General features: G+C 40.2%; 1 protein-coding gene across 3 annotated transcripts; it reads right to left on the bottom strand.

Moving 5' to 3' along the window:
* Positions 1–353: 353 nt before the first annotated feature.
* mideasb (mitotic deacetylase associated SANT domain protein b) lies at positions 354–24,940 on the bottom strand. Of its 3 annotated transcripts, none has more exons than XM_047821850.1 (14): positions 24,505–24,940; positions 22,431–23,031; positions 17,717–19,658; positions 15,181–15,471; positions 14,543–14,888; positions 14,271–14,337; positions 11,377–11,519; positions 9,722–9,825; positions 7,849–7,924; positions 7,296–7,384; positions 6,130–6,273; positions 5,919–6,041; positions 5,409–5,593; positions 354–2,673 (listed from the first exon to the last, which is right to left on the bottom strand). In XM_047821850.1, the coding sequence occupies exons 3-14, from the start codon at positions 19,274–19,276 to the stop codon at positions 2,439–2,441; spliced, it is 3,363 nt and encodes a 1,120-aa protein (XP_047677806.1). In that variant the 5' UTR covers positions 19,277–19,658; positions 22,431–23,031; positions 24,505–24,940; the 3' UTR covers positions 354–2,438. The 3 variants fall into 3 exon arrangements, with proteins under 3 accessions (XP_047677806.1, XP_047677808.1, XP_027028599.1); XM_047821852.1 differs by having other exon boundaries at positions 22,642–23,031; XM_027172798.2 differs by lacking the exon at positions 22,431–23,031.
* Positions 24,941–25,117: the final 177 nt, after the last annotated feature.

The following is a 25,117-nucleotide window of genomic DNA, read 5'->3' as shown; positions in this document are numbered from 1 at the left end:
ACAATCCACAAGCTGAGGCCTGATTACATCACGAGGGATTTTTGTGGCAGGTTTTGATATTAGGAAGTTTGTTCAATAACATTATGCTATAATGATTTCAGAATAACTTTCTGAATTGTGCTACAGTATATATATATAGTTGCACTCCCATAAATACTGTGTAAAACCTTTGTGCCTTGAACCGTACCTGACCCTGACACCATATTACTGGCTGTAGTGTTCAATCTAAACAAACCGAAGTTCACGTGAGCTCAAATCAAAGGCATATTGTGCTTGTTTGATTTTGGATTTATGGCAGTACAAATTGTTTACTTTGCAAAAATTCTGATCAAAAAAGATGCCTTTACAAAAGATTCTATTTTTTGAACATATTTATTATTTCAAAACAATAATTGATCATCTATTAACACAAATAAGTTATACTGTAGTAAAAAGCACATCTATGTAGGTCAACATTAGTGTATGAGCCCCTATGAAAATAGCATCGAAAGTATACAGTTTCATTCTCATACACAAGCACACAAACATAATACATATATATATATACACACACACACACGTGTGTGTATGTGTACATATATATATATATATATATATACACATACTGTATATATATTTATTACCTATACAAGCATTTCCCTTGGCTGAATAAAAGCTAGCTGAATTAAAAACAGTCGCTCCATGGCAGCAAATCTTGCATTTATTTACCTGTTATATTAATTATATAGATATAATTTTTTAAATGACAAAAAAAATGTGGAAAAAAACCCCCAAAAAACCTTGGCTAGATCTTCTTACCACAACGTCCATATGAAAGAGCAGGTCAATCTCTTCACAAGAATTAAAAAAAAAAATCTAAACAGATCTGGAAGTGTCTCCTTCTCACTTGGCTTTGAGTTTGAAACAGTTTTTATTATTGGTGTTAACACCCATCCACATCCACACATACATGCACACATACACATATGTGTGCAAAAACACATTCAACATCCACCCACACACACACACACACACATACACACAGAGTGCATAGCAGACTGAAGTGTGATGAGCGGTAATTGGAGCCGTTGCTCTCAGCCGAGAGATCCACAGTGTGGCTGTTCTTAGAGGATGGGGGGGTTTAGCAGCCTCTGTTGCCATGGTAATATCACCAAGTGCTTGTCCAGCAGAGTCTGTGACACAGCACAGTGCTAGAAACATGTTACGCATCATTCTTTTGCCACTCAAGCACATTTGTTCTTCCCCCCAGAAAAATGACAGTAAATAAATATCTTCAAATAATCTTGTTCAATCGAGGCTGCATTAGGATTCAGTTCAAGTTCAGATTATGATGGAGATGGACAAGGACTGAAGGAGATGGAGGAGGAGAAAGAGAGAGGAGGAGGAGGAGGAGGGAGGGAGGGAGGGACGAGTGGCAGCACATTTGCATCAATATTTCAAATTGTTCTATTGCACTTTCACCCTTGGGGTTCTGCCTTTTTCTGCCCGACACCTTAGAGAAGCTTTACAAACTGCAAATACAGGTAGCAAAAGTCTTAAATAAACTAACAGCTGAATGATAAAAAGATTTCAAAACAAAAAAGGTTACCTTTCCCATAAACAATAAAACAGTACAATGGCAACACTAATAAGGATAACAATAATAATATTAATAAGGAATATATCAAAAACAATGATACTTTGTTGGATATATAAAAAAGAACCTTTGTAAAATTGATTGTCATGTCACGATTAAAAGTGTCAAACATCCAAGGCATCAGCGAGGTGACAAGAAGTAAACAGAACAAAAACAACAAAGCCAAAAGTTACGGCAGTACAAAAAAACAATCAAAAAACAGGTGCACAAAATACAGCTGTGTAAGCTTTTGGCAGACAACCGTAAAAGAGTCACAAACAGATTTCATTTAGAAAAATCAAGAGGACGTTAGTCCGTCCTCCGTCTTTGCCGGTTTGTAAGTCCAGAGCACTGATTGCATGGAGGCCCGAGTCACAGCGGGTAATAAAGGGCTGAAGCAAGTCTGTAACGAAAGTGGGCAGGAGAAGCAGGTGGGACTCCTGGGCTGTACCCAGTGTGTGTAAGGGGTCTGAAAGTGGACAGAACAGTGTTTGGTACTGCCCCTAACCACACACACACACACAACTAAATGAGAAACGCTTGTTGAATGCCTCTCTTTGACACAAACTCTCTGGCACACAGACACACGCAGACACATATGCACACACACACCCTTGGCTTATACTCCCTATAGCCCTATGTCTGACTGAGAAACCCTGAAAGTTTCTCACACTCTTTCACATACACATGCACACACACATTAAGGGAGTAAGTTAGTCCCTGAAGCTGTGTCCCATCTCCCAGTTATTCTTCCCCACACAGACCAGTGTATCAGTTCATGCTGGAGAAGTGTCCAAGCTCTACCATGGAGGAAAAGTATTTGCTAGTGCCAGTCTTCATCATCTGTAGAGTCTTCCTCTTCTGAGGAGTCCTCACTGCTGGCTCGCCGCGTCGCTGCTTGTTCCGCTCGTGATCCGTTCTGTTGAGCAGCCATTAATGCTGCTGCAGCCGCTGCCGCGCGCTCCTCTGCCTCCCGCTGCCTGAGAGCCGCTGCCTTCTTCTCCTGCTCAGCATGGCTCTTCATGTGAGCGCTCCGGCTTTTCACCTTATAGAATATTCTGCAGATACACCGACACAGGAATCATTTAGGACAGCCAGCAAACAGAGATGACTAAATGATGTCATACATAGGTAAACCAACAGGTTCTCTTAACCAACAGACCTACAGTAATCTCATATCATAAACTGCAATGTATCATCTTTAGAAGCATCAGCTATAAAATAGCAGCACGGCTCTTTCAGTTCCTTCTCAACAAAGAAAAAGAAGAGAGAAAAAAAAGTTTATTTTACTGCAGCGTGTGTGCAGTTTTTTTTTTCCAGAGGAGACGTTTATTTCACATGTTTGAAGAGTCTGTGCAATCCTGTCAGATGTAACTGTTTTTCTTTATGTTTTCTGACAGGAAAGTCTTCAGGACAAAGGGTTTTTAGTTTTGTGGTTTCTCAGTGACGTGACAAGCCACTTTTTTCATAAACTTCAAGAGGAGGTTGGTGAGAGAATGACTGCTTATAGTAATAACAGGAAATAACTTGTTTAAACGTCAATGTAACTACTCACCTTTATACAGGAACGACATGTTACTGATTATTAGATGATTAAAATTTGATTTGTTGGCACTTAGGTAGCACTGGGTGGTAATGGATCACACCACAATAACTTCCTGTGTGATACTGTATTACAAACCTTTTATTAATTACTATATTTAAATCAAATGTATTGTTATTCAGATAAACTCCTAAACCCATGAAGAGGCTTTTCTCATGTTACTGCCTCATGTGAAAGAGGTTGGACGATCAATGGATTGCATGATTTGATGCTTCACGTAAACCCCTGACTAAGAAGCGTTCACATAATGCGAGCACAGACTGTGATAAGCGGAAAGTACGAGCGAGATTCGTCTATTTGACAAAAGCGAGAGCAGATGCACTGGCAAAATTCAAATGAGCAGCAGCGGCCAATGGTGAGTGGGCTGGAGGACAGAGTGAGCGTACGAGATGTTTTCATATTCCAAGTCATCCACGTGCACACGTACACATACACACAACCTGCCCTCAGTGGCTCAGTCACTAGGCAGACAGGCAGACAGCAGAAGGCATGGCATTTAACACTAGTCCTAACTTGCAGTTGCTAAGAGACAGTTGATAACAGTCAGGCATTGCCTTTACTGACAAGAGACCACTTACTGGGATCAGATGAGATCAGATGTCCCTCAACTCTTACATACTCTGATGCAAATGACTCACAGACTTTCCCTATTAGACACTATTAAACTGATACAGGCAACAAAAGGTACGACAAAACAGATAATAAAGCTCTTGAACTGTTGCTTCAGAGATGTCAAAAACCCATATCAGAGGGTTGTAAGTCATGAGGATGAACCTCATGGTTTGATTCTGCACTTCAGCAAAACTACAAAGGGAAGTGTCATGTTTGCCTTAAAACATTGCAAAACTTCTGCACTTTAGAAAAAAACAGGCTTGCACAATAAAAACAACACATTCTAACAGTTTAAAGTTATTTACAGTGATACATGGCAGATGTGCAACGATATACGCCGGCAGTGTGATCACAGGTCATTAAAAAATGTTCGTGCACGACACAGTGACTAACAGCTGCCACAACTACCGTGAGCACGAAGTTTTTGATGCCTGCTCGTACCAGTGTGGATCTGTTAAGCATAAATTAGGCATCAGAGCGTGAAACAGAAATCTCTCAGATACACACGTGACAAACTGAGATGAAGAGCTGGCTAGAAAAGCATTGATGTGGAGCGATATATAATGAGATAATGAGATATTGAGAAACGTTTTTGCTTGCAGTAAAGACTTGGAAAAACAGACTGAACATTTTTCCTAAAAAAAATAAATAAATATCAGTTTTGATGGGTCCGTGCCAACGATAACCCCAGATCCCTGTTCTTGATGAACCTGAGCTGGTCTTCTGCTGTTGAGAGCTCATCCACATCAAGTGGTTCAACGTTCTGTGCTGAGATGCTTTTCTGCTCACCACTGTGATGAAGAGTGTTTATATGAACGATCTAAACCAATCGGGCTAAATCCCCCCCAACCCTCCCTCATCAACAGTGTGCTTTTACACCTTCAGAGCTGTCTCTCACTATGTTTTTGCACATTTCTGTGTAAACTCTAAAGACTGTTCACAGAACTCTAAAGACTGTAGACAGAAAATCAGCAGTTTCTGAAAAACTCAAACCAGCCAATCTGGTACGCAACGCAATATTTAAAGTCACAGAGATGACACTTTCTTTCTGATGCTTGATGTGAACATTAACTGAAGCTCTTGTCCTTCACCTGTATGTTTTGGGGTTTTTTTGCATTGTGATGCTGCCATGTGATTGGTTGATTGTATAACAGCAGAAAAGTGGACAGTGCAATAGAAGAAGACAAACAGATGTTTGGTATTTAGAGGCATTAATATTTCAACAGTCTATAATGCCAAGGTATTAGGTAATTGCCACTCAATCAAGCTAGTTGCTCATCATGACCACTGTAAAAACATTTTTATGTACCTTTGCCTTACATCATCGACAGAAAATGTACATCAACTTAGAAATGATCTGAAAAGGTCATGGCTATATTACACACCTCTACTTTGTAGATCATGTTAATGTTTATTTCTCACCTTAAAGTCATGACACAAATTAGACAACAATAATTCATAGTATTGACAGGGTTATCTGTGACCTGACTAAAGTTAAAACATCTGGATCTCATGCATTATTTAGATTCTTCACATAAAGTTGGGGCTAATTAACACTTGCATATATGCTGCTCTCACCTTCCACATTTCTTGCAGGGAAATTCTCCCTCTTGTCCTACAGAGCCTTTTGTTCCGACGCCGCTTTTCCGCACCGTGCTCTCAGGCCGGGGTTTCGGTGGAACTGTGGGGGCGTGGCTTACCGCAACTGCTGGATGCTCCCGTCTTCCATCCGCCTGATTCCTTAAAACCAGTAATGCACGATTCTGAAGCATAAGAGGATTACAGTCAGTAATCGAACAGGTTTTTTTTTTAAAATCACTGCTTAGTATTTCAGCAATAAATCCACAGTATACTGGTCTCTTAATACAACTACGACTGCATCATGCTGTTGCTACAGCTGTTAGCCACAAGAGGGCACCAGACAGATGTTGCATCTTCTGAATTTCAGTGAGCTACATATTGTTTGTTTGTTTGTTTTCATGTATAATATACATAAGAGTTACAGATGTATTTGAATACATACTCTTAAATAATAGATACACTTCCAACTAAGTACTTATTCCAAGGCTTGGACAACTTGATACTCACACTTTCACTGGCCTGTAGACATTGTGTCACCCTGTCAGGGCTGCTTTCTCGCTTCCTGTCGCCTGATACCTCCCACTTCCTGTCCTCTTCCTCTTCCTTTCGCATATCGAATCTCTGTGAACCCTGTTCAGGACAGAGAAGTTTACAAACCAAACCACACTGTAGCAGTCAACATGAGCTTTAACACACATGTATAGAAAAACAGGCTTACTTTATAGTCCACTTCCTCCTCCGTAGGCCGTGTTTCAGGAAGTTCTGCTTCGCCGTAGAGGAGTGTGCCATTCCTGCCGATCTTCACCTGCTTCTTATAGGTGTAGTAGAACTCTACACACTGAGCCACTGTCTTGGAGTTTATCTTCAAAATAAACCAGAACACAACAATGTGGTGGGTGAACAGAGGACCAAGCAAATCAGACCAGTATTGCACAAATAACAATGCATCAGAGCAAAAGATTGAGCCAGGTGAGAGGGGGGGGGGGGGGGGGACACGATGACCTGCTTTTGCACTGTCTACACCAGCAGTGTGCACCAGTAAAAATATATTTAGATAATACAGTATTATCTAAATCAAGTAAAATCAATATTTAATGCATATAATAAACCAATCTAATCCAACACATAATTGTGTAATTGTATAATTGTGTAAATGTAATATAATTCAAATGTCGTGACATCATCATGGTCCAATTTCTCACCTTTCTAAGCGAGCTCAAGTGTTCAGACAAATAAGGCATTAAATCCAAACCTTTACCATGTTTCTTTATTTATGCTGAGCAGTTTGAGGTTGTGTGAACATGGGCCTAGGTGTTAAGCGTTAAAGAAGGAAGGTTAGAGAGAAAGTGAAAGGAAGTTGAATAGTGAAAGAAAGTGTACAGGCACATAAAAGCTCAAAAAGCTATAAATAAACTTAGTGCTTATTCATTATTTTTAATCAGATCTCAATTTCTTGTTAAATGCAAAATGGCAAAAAATATATATTTATATCTGATAAGGTCCTGACTCCACCCCTAACTACTGTACAAAAGTTACTGCTGGTTATTAATGAGCTCATCACGTTCAAGAATGCCACAGAGAAGCACGAGGCCATGCCAGTATGTAAAACAGCATTGTTTTATTGCATTATAATCTACAAGGGTAACAACAAGCTGCTTTTTTATTCAGGAGGAATGTGAATACTGTGTTCTGGTGGCTTAAGCGCTGTTCATTAATAGATAATAATATCATAATAATAAGAAATGTTCTGTAAAAGAAGGGTTACATTACAGCTCAGTGTCTGAGCCTTTTCACTTGCTGGCTGCCTATGTGAAAGAAACATGCCTTTTCTTTTCTTTTGTAATAAAAGGCTTCACTCTGAGATACGGAAATGTGATCTGATACCATTTTCTGCACCATGAAGAAGTCCTTCTTGTAGGTAGAGATGCCCTTGTTGAAGAAGCGTCTCTCCTCAGGTGTCCAGTTGTCTGAGCCTGATTAAGAGATGGGAGAACCAGGACATGAGTCAGGCAATTACTGCAAAGTCTGATGCAAAGGAGCTTGTGTGCATAAACACACACATTCACGCAGATACACACAAGGCACACAGCCAGGACACATATTGGCACATGAACAATAGTGCTCCTGTCCTCGTCTATGGATTAAGCACACACGGCCCCGCCAACACGCTGCCCACACTCTTTTTCTCCCTCCTCTCTCTCCCCTCACCCACTCTGTACATCTCCAACAGGCAACCCTAACCCACCCCCACTCCTTCCTCCAGTAATCCCAGCCACCCCTGCCCTCCCCCAGTACTCAGCTGGTACGGTTTATAGCTGAGACACAGAGAAAACTGCATGAAATTCCAGCAAGTCCCTACTGGGTCAAGTTTAGAAGTCTAAAGGCGGGCTAGACGGAAACATAAAGGCAGAAACAAAATGAGGAGTTGGGTACTTACCGGAGTAGTGGTAATCTGCCAGAGGGTGAGATTTGGGAAAGATGGGGTTTTTCAACAGAAGAAGGGCAAGGGCTCCCTAAAAAAAAAAAGATTTCATAATAAAGCATTAAATCAATGGCCAGTGCTGTGGAAGACAATAACATGACAAAGTTATGGGTAGCTGTGAAGGATTTAATTATATAAGACATGAGAACAAAAGAGTACGAGGGGGAGAGAGAGAGAGAGAGAGAGAGAATGAAAATGAAAGACAAAGAAAGGAGAAAGAGAAACATAGAGCCAGACACTCTCTATCTCCTTGGCAACGTAGGCAAGAGTGTTTCACTGTAGGCGTTTAACCAAGCAGCACCCGCCAGTGGCTAATATTCCTCTCTACCCCTCTCTCTCTCTCTCTCTCTCTCTCTCTCCATCTTCACTGTAATCTATGAGTTGCAAAACATGCATGGCACACAGAAAAGGACAAATCGCTCTCCATGTCTGTTTCCTTGAGCACAGATTCCAATTCCTTCTTAAACAGCAGATCCCCAGCACAAGCCTCATGAGTATAAATAATAAGTAACAGTAAACACAGAGGGCTGATTTGTACTTCTGCAGAAGTGCACATGAACATATCATCTGAGCCAAGTTGCAGAGAATGGGAACAAATGTAAAAGTGAGTTGCACAGGAGCAGCATGTACACCACCAATGATGGGTGATGAGCAACACCGATCTATCTGGTGGAGTTGTGGTCAGGACGAAATCCAAGTAATTACATGAACCAGAAGTAGTGCAAAAGTAAAATAAAGCACTTTGATTGGATGGCAGAGCTGCAACATTACCAACACGTACACATCACAGCCCGATGACAGTAAATTACTGCAAGGAAACAGTGCAAGAGTGCATCTCTGGGTGAATAAACAGAAAGGTGATCAGAGGAACATTTTATTGTAATATTTCCTTAAATTCACTCATTCTTTTATTCATTAAGCACTTTTAGTTTTGTTTACTGTGGATCCTGAGCCTTTTATGGGCCGAGGCAGGACTACACCCTGTGGGGATGGGCTGCCAGTAACATATTCCAGCACTCATTCAAACCTAGAAGCAATCCATCTACCAGCACGTTTTTTTGGGATGCGACAATCCAAACAGTCTGTAACCCTGGAGCTCTGACCCAGCAACACTATGGCACCCATTCTAACGAAATTTTCAAAAACAATGTCCTTCCTTATTGCATCCAGTAACTTGAATTTCCAACCACAGTGAAACTTGACACTTTGGTCACTTCTTTTTTTCGTCTCTCATTGTTTGGTGCATGCAGCACTAAACACCTGTAAACAAGTCAATGTTACTGTGCAGTATGCTGGAATATCCCATGGCACACTAGTATATCTCATATACACATGCTGTACTTCGCACTATGTGAGGAAAAGAAGGTGTCAAACCCGTGCAACAGAACATGCATTCAGATCAAAACAGCTCGTAGCTTAAACACGATAGCACGTGTTCTAGCACGCGTATCTGGTATTGACAGCAGGTTGCTATGGCAGCAAAGCTGACAGATCAGCACTATCAGGCTGGCCTCTGTGCTGCTGTTGCTGGTTCAGCTGTGTGAACATAAAGCACACACAAACACATATCTAATTCCCTTCATTTGTGCTTATGTGAATATGCAGGCATTGAAACAGTGATTATTCAGCCCCTTGAACACGTGATGTAACGGGCCACGGCCAAACGCAGCGGAATGCAGCTGGGGATCACATGAACTCATGATCGCTCCGTTTGTATCCCTGTGGATATTTTATAAAATACTATAGTAAGAAAAATGGGTTTAGAGGACAGAGGTGGTGCATGTAATTGGGATCATGCTGGTGTAGTCTTACATCATCTCACACTCACCATGATATCACCCTTGCACTCGTGGAGACAATGCATGGCCAGCTCCTGATTGGTCCCTCCTCCACACAGTGCACTGGAGCAGGCCAGGTGCATGAGGTCACTCACTGCAGAAACATAAATCCACATGAAAAAAACAACACACATCTATCAATCTACAGACAAGTGACAAATTAAAGGAAAAATCTGCAATCATGGGAGCATCATCCTGAGCACAGATATAAGGTCCAGTACACCTTGAGACAATTAAACATTTTTGGACTGGGAAAGAAAGATTTTTGTCATAGGCAGGTGACAAAACCTTCGGTCACTCAACAAGACTTCCAAGATCTTAATCAGAACTATGGGAGACAAATCTGTCCATATTGTAGGTATAGAAATGGGGTTAAACGTGATGAGAGTGCATTTTGTCTGACTGATCGTCAGTGCTGGACTCTCAGTCCACACTACATAGAGATATATAGCATAGTGTAGTAGGACTGATCTACAGTGCAGTCGTGGTAAAGACCATGAGACGTGTGTACCACGAGAAGAGCGCAGGACTGATAAAGTAACCCAGTGTCTTTGTTATGCTCTTGTGGACATTTCACTGTTGTTGTTTGGCTTCACTGGAAATTAAAAGTTAATCAGACTGATCACCTTTATTCTTATTAGGAAATATTACTGTTGTGATGTTTTAGTTACATTTTAAGAATCAGAAAATGTCTCAATGCAGTTTTACAAAAGTATAAAAATTCAGAATAAAAATTATAGTTTCAAATTATATTTATCCATAAGGAGCAAGTCAGAGGCAACAGTGGGAAGAAAAAAGTCCTTAAGGCAATATGAGGAGGAACCTTGAGAGGAACCAGGCTAAAAAGGACTCATCTTCATCTGAGTGTCACCAGATTAAATAACTTCCTTTCTACAATTGTATATAGTCAAGTAGAGTTGTGTAACAAGGAGCTTTTGAGAAACTTATAAGTACGATGCTCAGTGATTGCTTCGAAAAGATAGACTTATTAAAATTAGAATTTTCACGTTTGGACCATATAGCACACAGTTATAGAAGGGAAATTATTCATCATTGCAGTCACCTCTGGCTTGTTCATTAGGAATACATTTCAAATGTAGAATTTATATGTTGAATTTAGATATTTGTGTAAAGTTGCTTTGTGACAAAGTATAAAAAAGAAAAAAGAAAAAGAAACTGAAAGTTTCCCCTCCACAGGGCATAAAGCTTGGCTGAGAATCTGTGCTAAGGCATGTCGTAGCTGAGCACAATCACCTTATGTAGTAAACCATCTTGTTGTTTTTTTCCCATTTGTCAGCTAGATGTGTAAATGCAAATCGACACTCGCATACTGAAACCTTGTGACTCCCGGTGACGAGAGAGAGCTGGTTATTTTTCACCAGGTTTGGTAACAAACAACATCGTGTCTGTTCTTTTAGCTACTGTTAAATAAATTGCTGATAAACATTTTCATTTCTTACACGTACACACAAAGTTATGCGTTCCTCTGCTGTCTGTTTAGTGTCAACAATACTTGTGTAATAGTTTTGACACTGGAGAGATGTAGTTATACAACCACAAAACAAGGAAAAAGCTTCTCGTTACAACTTTCAGTCTAAAACGCACTCGAGTAGAAAAGCAGAGTGTTATGTGTGAATAGAGCTACCTCTCTCCTGCTGCTGGCCTTTGGACTCCAGCTCAGGCAGCGGCGCCCACACCAGCTCTGCCTTGTGTGGGTCGAGCTGTGCAGCAGAGCGTTCCTTCAGCTCAGGCACCTCCGCCTGGTATCTCTGCCCAATGTTGATCCGTCTGAGAGATAGAGAGAGAGAGAAACAGAAAATTGTATGCTATAATTAATGCTATTAATAGTAGTAGTAACAATGCAATTAACAATAATCATTATAAGGTACACCGTATTGCAAATAACAAAGAGGAAATCTATTAAAAATAAACCGTGCATTTTGTTAGAAAACTAAACAATGAAGTCTATTTGCAATATACCATATATATATATATAATCTGTATTCTTTGCAAATCTTTTCACCACCAAGCCTTTCTGCCTTACCGATCATGATCTAGGGTTCAAAATGAAACGCTTAGTAGAAACAACTAAAATTCTTGACTAATCTATGCAGAGATGTCATGTCGGAAATCCTAACATGATCAAAATGATTTTTTTTAATCACAGTCTCTAGCAACAAATCCTACATGTAAATCTTTCTTTCCTTCCTTGTACCTCATTTTCTCATTTGATTAACATGTTGAAAAAGATGCTCAGATATCTAGTGAATTATTATTCTTTTTTCTTTTTTTTTTTAATTCATTCAAATTACAAATGCAACATCAGCTTGCTATTTTTAGGATAACCTCAGAGGTGTGCGTCATGTAGGTGTCAATTTAACACAGGCTGCTTTACCACCCTGTTGCTTAATGTTGGGAAATTATCAGGCTGGAAGAGCTGCGTTTCTATGCTATAGACCCGCAAGAGTGAGTAGACTTTGGCCTCGGATAATTTACTGAACATTAGCACTCCATGCTCTTCATAGCCTTCTGCTCCAAGTCACTAAAGGTTGATTTATATTTCTGTCTAAATGCAGAGATCAGGCAGATAAGAGGGTTTATATGTGGCTTAAGGGCACACCTCTAAAACTACATTCAACTCCACATCAGGAACAGAACTGTCATAGAGGAGGGAATATTCAACAACACTGGATCTGAGATTAATCTAATCTAAACAAACAAAGAGCTCAAAATTGAAAATAATGTCTGGAAAATTACGCAATGTTTTAAGGCAACTGGGTAAATGAGTGTGAATTACATCTACAGTTACAGCATTTGGCAAATGCTCTTATCCTTGGTGACATACAGAAGGTTGCAGACTGAGAATACCATGAGAAAAAAAACACAAGTGCTAGGTTTGGTGACCGCTCAATCTCGTACAAAAAAAATGCAGTAGGAGTCAAATTGGTCTATGTGGTTTGCTAACTGTGACTCAAACATATGTTAATGACTAAATGACTAAAGAACATGTTAATGTTCAATTCTATCCAAAACTCAAAAGTATTAAATGCTTCTTGGGTTTTAGAAATTAGTGTTTTCATCTGTGTTTCTCCAAAATTTAGACCAATCCCATCCAAAATTATAGGATCACAGAAACTCAGCAATGATCAATATATCTGTGGTAGATTATGACAGGTTAGGAGACCATGGACAACATAAAGATCAGCAATCAGGTCTGTGCTGAACTCAGAGTTTACGATGACCAATCAGTTCCTCGGGAGCTCTCGGTTGCAATTTTATATACTGTTGTAGAAAGGATCATTTACATTTACACTATTTACTGTAGAGTGTCAACCAAATGAGGACGGGTTCCCTTCTGTGCCTGGTTCCTCTCAAGGTTTCTTCCTCATATCATCTCCGGCTTGCTCATTAGGGATAGGGATAGATATATAGTATTTAAAATTTTAAGTTAATCTTTTTTAAATTATTTTTAAACTTTAATTGTTTATATTCACTTTTTTATTTGTATTCTTATTTCTTCTTCTTCTTCTTCTTCTTCTTCTTCTTCTTCTTCTTATTATTATTATTATTATATATTTATTTCTTTTTTTTCTTGCATCTGTTTCCATACTTCTATAAAGCTGCTTTAAGACAATGGGAAATTGTTAAAAGTGCTATACAAATAAATTGAATTGAATTGAATAAAGATGGCATGTTAGTGTAGTAGTTACAGAGCCAGGCAACTTATCTTAATTTCGTGTTTTTGGAATAGTAGAAACCAGTTTCTCAACACGAGATAAATTACGATTATGATTTGGGAGAACAAATACAAATTGGGAGTCAAGTGAAATCTCACTCGTATGTGACCAGGAGACAGCAGACTGAACTGGTTTAAAGTGTACAGAGTTGTGTATGAGACATTATGCTTTTAGACAGCTACATAAACCTTTTCACACAACACCTTTTCTTGTCTGAAGATTTGCAGATACAAATTTCCTCCAGGATATGCCTCTTGGATCATGTTTGTTTGTGTGTGTGTGTGTGTGTGTGTGTGTGTGGTCACGCAGGGCTAAACATTAAGACACAGGAAAATGAGTTGGTACCAGTCAGAGTCTCCACTATTCTCTCTGCTGAAAACCAACAACACAGAGAGAGAGAGAGAGAGAGAGAGAGAGAGAGAGAGAGAGAGGGGGAGAGAGAGAAACACAGAAACACTACCACAGCCAAGATGAGTGACACTGAAACAGTTTACAATCAAGCTGAATGGAGTAAGAATAACAGTTTTTCTGCCAACCGTTACAAAACACACACATCCAGGCACAGACAGACTGAACAGTTATGGTTAAAGGCTGAACATTTTTACAAAAGTGACGTGTGAGAGAGGTGGAAGTGAGAGACAAAATGCTGTTCCTTTAAATGATAATGCCTACTGCACTTCTACTTGGATGTGGAAATGGGTCAAGGATTTAACAGTATGTGTGTGTGTGTGTGTGTGTGTGTGTGTGTGTGTGTGTGTGTGTGTGCGCGAGAGAGAGAGTGTGAGACATCGTCAGTACTTACGGCTCGACGCTGACAGGAGTAGCCTCATTCATAGCAGACAACACAGGAGGCGTAATCTCAGTGCTGTCTATACGCAGAACAACAAAAACAAACGACTCCATCACTGACACAATTACAGCCAGGGTTAATTACAACATAATCTGCATTGCAATGCACCAACTATTATTCCTGAATGCAAGCAGAATCCACTTTTTAGATATACTCCAGTGTTTGCTCAACAAGTTCAGAAATAGTAAAACACAACACAGTAGATGCATGTGAGGGACACTCACTAGAGCGAAGCAGGCTACGAGTGGCTGATTTGGGCGTAGCGGGCGGCGGTAGGCCCTGTGTTCCTGCTACAGCGGCAGAGAGGATGGTGGAGAAGTAAAGGCCCGAGCCCTCTCTCACAGGGCTGAGGATGGGCGGAGGGGTGTAAGGGGGCAGCGTGAGCGGGTTATCAGCCAGCCTTACTGGTGAGCGAAGGTGGCTCTGGTAAGATGTAATACTGGAGTAAACGGGTGGAGCGATCAGCGTGCTCACTTTGGGCGGAGGGATGAAGAGCGGCTCCGGCCGAGGACGCCGTTTCGCCTTGGACGATTTGCCATCTACGTCGCCACCGAGTTCAGCTCCGCCGTTCTGGAGTGTGAGGAGAGGCAGACATGCAGTGACTAACAGCACAGAAACATTTTTTGTTTTATTCTCTTATTTTGTATTTGCTTATTCAGTCTTTGTGGTGGCAAGGGAAAGTAGAAACGTGATGGAGAAAAGGAGAACATGTCTGGATTAGATTTCAAAAGGATGAAAAACAAACATTAGGGATTATGATGGAGGTTTTAATCCAGGTTTTAGCTGATGGTGGATACAGTGGATCAAAAATCAAAAAGATCCTGACCAGAGGATCGCTGGTGCTGTTCAGAGACAAACTCACCTGGTTCGAGCTCTCAGACAGAGAGTTGCGTAGCGAGCGCCGGCGCGTGACAATGACGGAGGGCTTGTGGTCCGTCCGGTTTGACTCGCTGGACCGTTGGGGCCAGCTGGCAGACAGAGAGGATTGCTCCTGGTCCACAGAGGTGGGGTCTGCTTGCCATACAGGAACTGACACTGGGATGACCAGAGGGACCAGGCTCTCATCTCTCACACGTTTGGCACTCAAACCTTCCAGCTCTCCAACCCCTCGACCCGGACCTGATGCTGGTGGGCTCCAGGACCTGTGAGACTCCTAGACACATGAAACACGTATCACGAAAAACCTTTACACATAAACACAGACTGGCTAAAGATTTAAAAAAAATGTAATACATGATTAGAATTTATTCTAATGGGACCTTATTTTGATCAAACAAAGAGGGATTTTTTTAAAAAGAAGATATTTGTTGAAAATAAAATTAGTATTGTGAGTGATTAGAGGCATCAGAGCAGGCATTATAGTGCTTTTCAGGCACCTTCATTTCTCAAATAGGTTATTACATGAGCTTTCTTGTTGTGCCTTTGGTACATAAAGTAAGATCAGGGAGTTAATCCTGAAGCTTCAGGCTAACTGTACAGTATATTGGCTGATATTTTGATATCCAGTGTTTCTTTTTAATCCAACAACAAAAAAGATCTTCCAAATTCTCTCTGTAGGTAGTAACTAAAGAAAGCAACAAGCATGTACAAATATGTTAAACTGACTTGTATCAATAGCATGTTTAAACAAAGTCCTGCAACTAAAAGATCTCAGTGTAATAAATCTCAGCTTTATTGTGGTTATATCGGTACACACAATGCCAAAGTTCCTTTCTTCTCGCTAAACTGCGTGTCCACATAATAGAAACAAAAATGCAGTTCTCGATTACCACAAATTTTCAAATCCTCTTTATTTTAAATACAATTTCACTCTGAGGAACAGAACAAACCTTCCTGCAAAGGCTCTGTTTCCTGTATTCTCTAGACATTTCCTGATTCTCTGAGGGACCAAACCAAAGCAAGTTAAAAAAAATAATTTCACAGAACTGAATAAAAAAAACTCCAGAATTTAAACCACATACAAACCTATAAAATGATAAATCGTATAATCGATCTGAATAAAAAAAAAAGGGCACGGCAAACAACAAATCACAGTCGGATTTAATTGATAGACATATTTTTCTGCTGCAGTGGACATTTAAGGTTTGTGACAGCAGGAATTTCCAGTACTTAACCTTCTCCTCGCCCTGGTTCACATACACAACAGCAACAATCTATTCCAAAACTTCTTGAGAAATATTTGCCTACTTGTGAAGAGCATACAAGTGTGGGCAGGTATAATATTTTCCTCTCGTTTGCTGCACTGGTTAGCATGGGTTATTTTTTAGGGCTACTCATGCAGTGCCTGAGGTCAGTAGCACATGCACCCACACACCCAATCTATTGTTACTGAAGCTGCTGACCTTCTTAAAAAGAGGCTTATGTAACACAAACTTCCCAGTTAATATGCCCTAGCAATGTAAACCGAGTCTTTACGTTAGAAACAATAGAACCGAAAAAAGACTCAAACATGTCTAGACAGATTCAATAGGCATATTCGAGCATATTCTAACCAGTTCGTTTTTTTCATTATAAATTACTCATCTAAAATAAATCTATCAATATGTTAACAGCTATGATGAGTCAATCGGGAGTCATGGATGCATGTGCAACCAACACATTGAAATGCTTACAGTGGTTGTTCGTTCTTTTGGTTTGAATCTATTAATAAATACATAATAAGATACAGATGATGGATGTGTGATGCATGACATGAAAATACTCTGTAGCCACTCAAAAACTGGATGATATACACTTTACCAATTTTACTACTCTGTATTTATGTCATAAGTAAAATTACATTTTTGCTTTTGCACCCACACATTTTATTCAGAAACCTGGGCCAATTTAGGGCATTTCAGCCAGGGAGGATCGAACACTCCTGCCAACTTCCAACTCCACCCCGAGTTTAAAGGGAGGAACTCTAAAGTCGACGACACAGGCCCAATCTTCAGCACTGTGCTGTCTAATACCTAATAGAAAACTAATACATCCTTTAGCTGCTCCTTCAAAGCAAACGAAAAGTTATTGTTATGAAAAATTATTCTATGACCCTTAATTACGTCTAAGCAAGTCTACGGTTTTATACATATACCATATACATTTAGCTCATAAGAGAGAATTGCCTAACGGCAGAATACGTCACAATGTGTTTGCATCAGCATAGGCAGCGGATTGAATGAACATGCGAGCTAAAACAGTGGCACCTGTTCCATTCACGTTCTGCTGAAAGCTTTCTGCTACACTACAGTGGTGAAACCTGCAGAACCAGTACACAAATGTGAAAAATGTTCTCTGTGCACATGCTATCAAGCACGTCTTTCACACATGAGTGATCGCAGTTATGTTATATTTATACTTTTACAATCAGTGGGGCACAATAATCATGCTTCTATTTTACAGCATCTTGCTGATCTTACCTTGACAGTGTGTGAAGGTAAGGACTCCATCTCAGATGCCTTCTGTGCCAACGTTTCCAGATTGGCCTCTTGGGAAACCCTCCTCTTTCGCCGCGTGCTCTGGATGACCCCAGTAGGAGCAGCTCGGATGGCTTGCTTGGCTCCAACCTCGCTTGCTTCAGTGTCTCCGTTATGAGAGCCCTGAATCTGTTGCTCAGCAGGCATAAGGGTGGGATTCTCCGTTGCCTGTCCTCCACCCTCTTTGGAGAGGCGCCGAGACCGCCGTGGTCCAGGTTGTTGTGTCTCCGTGGGTGCCTGAGGAAGAACAGGATGGTACTGAGGAGCGTTATCCTGCGGCTGCGTTGATTCAGGTGTGTCTTGGGATTGCCCCGTTGATTGATCAGGTTGGGAAAGTGACTGCGGTTGTGTGCCAGCAGTAGAATACTCCACTACCTGCTGATTCTGTGGCAGCTTTTGAAGTTGTTCGGATTTTTGCTGATTTAGTGATTGAGGCTGTTGCACTTGCTGAGATTTTTGCACATGTTGCTGCAGTTGCTGTTGAAGTGGCTGTGCTTGTTGTATTTGTATCTGATGTGGCATTTGTACTGACTGCTGCTGGATCTGATTTAAATGTTGTGCTTGCTGCTGTGGCTGTGTCTGTTGTGATTGCGCAAGTTGTTGCGTCTGTTGTTGATGTTGCAGCAGTTTTTGATGTTGTTGTTGTTGTTGTTGTACTTGCTGTTGAATTTGCTGTTTATGGAGTATCATTCTCTGGATTTGCTGCTGCTGAATTTGCTGCTGCTGAATTTGCTGATGAATTCGATTTTGGGGATTTGTTTGGGGGCTGTTTACAAAATTTTGCAAGGTTCTGTTGCCACGGAATACTGGATAATAACCTGCTGCCAAGTTTTGCCTGGGCTGCCCAAAAGCTAACTGAAAGGGCTGAAGCACTGATGTGCTCCCTGTGGTGGATGGCACATTCTGCTGGGGATTGAAAAAAGCAGGTTTGTGACCCTGCTGAAAGGCTTGCGTCTGCTGTTCCCAGTCCAGACCTTTAGAAGCATCTCTAAAGGCTTCTCCACCTGTGGTAGGTGCCTGTTGTTGCTTTTCCGACATTCTAATGGGGGCTGGCTGCTGCTGTGGAATTGCAATACCTTCAGGTACCTGCTTTACTAAACCAGTCTGTGCTCCCATGTATGGAGCATAGCTCTGAGCCCAAGTTGTCGTTGTGACACCTTGAGACCAGGCTGCAGGTCTCTGCTGAGGTTGCTGTGGTAGCTCCTGGTGTGACCACTTCATTGGCATAGTCTGTTGGTAATGGCCTCGGTTCTGGCTGCCCTTCTCTGGGCTGAAAATGACAGAATTGAGAAACATATGTGGTGCATCAGCAGTGGAGCTTTCCACACCCGCAGCCTCATTGTGCCCTGACTCTGAGGGAGGGGCCCCCATGCCATAGTAGGAGTTCTCTGAGCGCTGAGAAGGTTCTTTCATTGCAACGCCCTGGTCGTTAAAGAAAGTGATGCGTTTGCCTGTCCTCTTTGTGTTGGCTTTCTGTTGAGCTGGCAAACTCATGACTATCATGAATAAAGATGGTAAGTGAGGGTTGGAGTGAGCTTCTGACAGGGTAAAGAAGAGTTCAAATCTCCAAACCACACCAAGCTCTCTCCAGTGTAATTAATCTGCTATCTACCTCTCTTTCACAAATGTAGTTAGAGGTTTTTAAACAGTCTGTGGTCATCCAAATCTGCTAAGCATAGTTGGAATGGAAGTCAGCTTTAAAATGCAAAACATCCTATTAGCAGAAATCACAGTTTCAACAGACAGACCCTCAAACATGTCTATGGTTTTCTTTTGTACTTCTTTTCCTCTTCTTCTTCTTCTTCTTTTTCTTCTACTCCCGGTGAATCAAGGCATTCTGAAACTCCTGGAACTTGACAGCCATTATGTTTTCACGGATGACAACCTGAAGAGACAGGAACCAAAACCTTCAGTCTCAAGTGATTTCACTCAGATTCATGTTTTTTTCCCACAAATACAGACAAAATAGTAGAATGTGTAGAAATTTAAGTCTTTAGCATGATAAGAATGAAGGCATAAAAACTGCAGACTGCAATCAAGTTTGGATACTTGATTTTACTTGTTTTACTGATTACTGTTTACTGATTTGACTTTACTTTGGATACTTTTTACTCCAGTGCATACAGAAAAACACAAAGGAAAGAAAAAGTGAAAAAACTATTTTAGGGTTGTTCACACTCATATCAGCAAACCACAAATGATACCACATTGTAAGTCACAGCATAAAATGTGAGGACGCATTCAACTATACTCTTTTTTTTGGGGGGGGGGCCTCTACGGCAATTATAAATTATTATTTCAAATATCTTCTTATTTCAAAGGGAGAGAAATAATATGTAGATTTAAATATTCAACGTATATACTTAATATGTATATTATTTAGATAACATTGCTTTGGCAGCAATGTGGTTTAACATTCATGCCAATGAAGCACTGCTGAAATGAAGAGAGAGAGTGAGAATGAAAAAGGGGTCTTTCCATATTAGAGCTTTCAGATTAGCAAAACTACTTACACTTTTCTGGTTTAACGTTTGTCAGCAGTAAAACACTTCTCCATGGAAACTATTCTGTGGGTTTATCAGCTCTCAGTTTGCCTCTCTGCCCAACACTCACAAAACAGCTTTATATATATGTCTATTACAAGGAACTGATTTAGGATGATACATGTATCCACTGTAAATCATGCAGGAGTTAAAACTAAGAACCCGTGACACTATATTTCATTTATTTACCATGAGGGCCGTGTGGTCCAAAAATCTGATGACTTAAAGTAACACAGACTACTGCCAGCAGTTCCTCATTTTCAGCACTAATATTTAATATATGAATGTGATATGTTAACACGGGAATGAACCCCTGCAAGACTCACCAGGTTGTTAATAAATAATAATAATGATAATAATGATAATAATAATAATAATAATAAATGGTAATAATGATAATAATGATGATAATGATACAAATAATATTATTATCATCATTATTATCATTATTATTATTATTATTAATAAGTGAGCAGAGAAGGGAAGAGGGGGGAAAACCCAGTATACTCTTAGATCACACATGGTGATTTGCATTTTCACTCTGATGATGCCATAACAGAAAATATACCTCTACAACACTCCTTTTTAACTGTTTATGCATTTATTGCAACCGCGCAACCCTTAAAATGACCATAATCTATGAATGCAAGGAAACCAACAGTGATGATACCGACTGTAGTAATTAAGGATTTGTAACATGTTCCTACAAGACACTGAACAAGGCATGCAGAGTCGTGTGTAGATTGTTTTAAGGCAAGTGTTCTTCACATTTCGAGTTGTACAAGTGAGGAACCACCATATTATGATAGCAGTAAAGGTTGGTCTGGTTTCTACAAGGCAGCTGTTCATATAGTTTCCCTTGGCGTTTGGATGATAACACCTAGGCTAGAGGTCAGAGCCACATACTTCAGCGTTCTGCCAATAAATATAAAGTAAATAAGGTGATTTTAAAGAGACACAAGCTAATGCAAGCTAATGCTCCATACAGTATTTTGCTACTTGGTTTGGAACTAGCTGTTTAAAGATGGTAAATGTAAACAGTTTTAAGAGGTTTTTGAGGGGTTTTTTTTTAGATTCCAAACAAGCCAATCGAGACCAGATACAAATTTTCTATCTTCGGTATGTGTATTTTACAGTAAATGATTTAGGTACATGGATATAGAAACGTTTATTACACACAATAGCCATTCTGAATAGAAAAAGGTGTACCTCTTGTGAAGCTAACCACGCCAGCTAAAGGGAAAGGTGGGCCTAAAGTATAGTATTTTTCTCATTTTAAAAGGTAATTGTGTCTTTTTTGTTTTTAAGTACAGAGCAGTCGCACTCCTATTTGTAAATACATTGTAAAAGTACAAAAGAAAGAAAAGGTACCAAACACAGAAGACAAGGAAATGTACAGTTTAGTACAATTTTTGTCTGAGAGCGCAGGAGGCATGCAATTCCAGAATAGGTATAACGACAAAGAAGCTTGTAATGTCAAGTGCCATCACTTAATGTGGTTTAATTGTGAAGTTAAATCAGTCAGATTATTTGCACTGCTGCACTGGAAGCTCGTTGCGCACTGCTACATGATCCTGTGCCCATGCAGGAGCCTCCTCTCCGGAGACCAGCAGCGATTTACGAGAAGTCTTTTGTTGCACAAACGGGATTATACACTCACTAACTCCATGGCACACTGCAACAAAGTGCGACAACAATACGCCATGTAAAGGGCCGGCACAGGATGATTAAAAGTGGCCGTAGTAGAGGAAAGCAGAGCAGAGTCGCAGCCTGCTGAGCAGACAGACCTTCCTTCAGTTACAGACTTGTCAACTCTGTGAATGTAACTAAACTGAAACTGTAGCTTTCGAGATGACAAAGCTCTACAGTAACGTTACACAATGACACATCTAGCCTGTATTCGCCTTTCCACCTTCTTTTGCAAAGACACGTCGCAATTGTTAACGTTACAATTTAACAAGTTAGTTCCGACCGAGAACTCAAGCAGACGGAGACCAAGTTGTTTACAAATCTACTCAGCGCGCAAGGGGTTGTGTAAAGTGGCCACCATTTTGCTAAACAGACCCATGATTTAGTCTGCACATGCTGAGATTGTTATTTAAAACTAATCTTACCGCTTTCTTCAGGGATCTCTGAAAGAAAAACTCCTGTGTGTCCATGCGCCAAGCAGGCAAAGCAATATCCCTGAAATGACTGCATGCACATCCAAGGTTGAGTCATGCAATGCTGACCTCACTCCGGTATTACTCAAGAGGTAGACTTTCACAAAGATAAAGAGGATTCTGTAGATAAATCGAATAGCTTCTATGCACAACAAAGAGTTACCCGAGATTGGAAAAGTGCACGTTGTTAGCGTTTATCTGCATAAACGTCTTCAGGCTTTTTAAGGCGCAGTCCATAAGCACTATCGAACAACACATTTCTGTTTCAGCTACAGTCTTGTGATCCTCCAGTCCAGTGGCCTCGCCTACTTCCGCTACCATATTAGGCCGTGACTTCCATGTGGGGCGCTGAGAGCGCAGCAAACGCGCCGGGGTCGTGCGGGAAATTCCGTCAGAGGGGAAAATGCGGTGTGGAAGCGTGAGTGAGGAACAAACTCTCCAAATATCTCTCCAGCCAACTAGAAATCCATGACTGTATATGATCGCCCCAGGCTTGTGAGAAGGAGTAAAAGAGTAAACAGTGAAAGGAGGTGGCCGTAATCAACAGATTTTCCTGCAAAGCAAATGAAAGCTTATTGTTTTTACAGCCAGAACTTCCTGTAAACCAATAGTTCTCTAAAATGGCTTTTTTTTTTTTTTTAGAACCACTGGTTTGATTGATCACTTCAAATGAATAGGTTTATACAAGACTGGTAATGTTTCATTTTTTTCACCTAACCTAAAAAAAAAGCACAGGAACATCAACAAAAAGGAATACAATTTGAACACAACTTTAAATGAAGAAAATGTGCATATGCTTATATGATACAAAACTTTGCATACATATATTACCAGCGTGACTGGTTTGAATGCTAATACATTTTGTCTCCATACAGTAAATCTGTAGGGTTCTGTGGAATCTTTTCTTCCACCAAATGGCTGCAAAACATTTGAGATCCCACCTGCTGTGAACTACATTGTAGGCTACAGCTAATATGCCCTTAACTGATTACTTTTTGCAATGGCACGTTTTTTTTTTCAAATACATTATTCTACACCAAAGATGTTACAGAACTCGAATACGGATATGCTATGGGAGTTATAAACTACATCATTCTAATACTTCAAAGCCCATGAAAACCCAAGTATCAGTAAAACAGTAACTTAAGCAGATATTAAAATGTATTTACCATATTTTATACAATTGTCTCATTTGAACTGAAAACAACAAATAAAGAGGATTTAAAAATCTGAGCACTGCTTACTAACATATTAGTGCTATATGTGTAGGCTATAGAGCAGCTCAGAACAACAGCTACAGACATGACCAAGCATGCTTGCCAAGAGAAAGAAGACACTGGGCCCCAATAGCCATGTGTCAAGAGTGTGTGCATGCTGTGGCTTAAAATAAAGTGCAAAGCCAACAAACATCCATTGCAGTGCTTCTTTATACCGTGCTACACTTCTTAAGCATATTAAGTGTGGGTAAGCTATCAAACCTTGGAAAATTCTTATTTATATGCTAGGGTAATGAGATATTTTATATTGTGTAAAAGTTTTTCATGTGTTATACAAATGCTAGAATCCTTCAGTCAAATCTCAACCACTTTCTAAACATATGCCACTACTTACTAGTTAAAATACTGCAAATTACAAAATCACTACAAATAAAATATTGTGCATGCATAAAACTGAACAATCAGGATGGTATAAGAAAGTGACTGTAAGATAGTTACAGATAGCACGAGCTCCCCCTTTAGTAGAACAACCCCAGACGGGATTCCCCAAAAATAAAATGTATTGATTCTGAACATTAAAAAACAATAATCATTTTTTTAGACAGCATACTTTGGTTCCCAATGTAAGTTTTAGTCTGCAGGAAGCATTTACAGTAGCTTGGTCATGCACTTCTGTCATTTCAACAAGGAAACACCTAGTGCATTAAAAGCTCAATATCATCTCCCGACATTTTGCACCACTTTCAGCTCGTCTCTATTTCAAGAATGCATTTAAAATGAACACACAGGAAATAGGGTTATTACAGTACCTCAACATTTCACGTAGCACTTCTGTGGTACACTCTGCTTTATGAAGGCTGCTTTCAGGCGCGGAAAAAACTTTCTATCGTCACTTCCTAGTCTGTAATATGAGGACGTCGCTTTAAATCGGATATTGCCCTGAAAAAGGTTCTGATGTATTTTAAACATGCATGAACATTTTGAAAACAATGCTTTGCACTGCAGTCGTTGCAATAACGAGTGGATATATGTTTCACTGATGGAGTGATTCAATGGCTTGTTGGTGTTTGATCCTTCACTGATCACGTGCATTTCCAAAAAGCATTTGGAGTTTTCTTAAGATGCATTTCTTATAAGATATATATTACATGGCTTCTGAAAGTGGAAGATTATACATAAACTCTTGAAAGAGCAAACAGTTGACTGTTTACTTCACTGGAGATGAAGCTTTATAATCTGCCACATCCAGATTAAGACGTCTGACCTAAATACCGTACACCCCCTGGAATAATAATTTCGCGACCAATCAGAGGCATCGTAGACCGTGATTTTCAAGGCGTCAAAGATCATTCATTACCCCTTAAGTGTTTAGGTATTTAACGTGTAGTGCTTCACGCGTGTGGGTGTGTCTTTGGCGTAGAA

Source organism: Tachysurus fulvidraco, chromosome 12 (assembly GCF_022655615.1).
Source record: "Tachysurus fulvidraco isolate hzauxx_2018 chromosome 12, HZAU_PFXX_2.0, whole genome shotgun sequence".
In the NCBI taxonomy this organism is placed as follows: Eukaryota; Metazoa; Chordata; class Actinopteri; order Siluriformes; family Bagridae; genus Tachysurus; species Tachysurus fulvidraco.
This window is presented reverse-complemented; position numbering and strand designations above follow the sequence as displayed.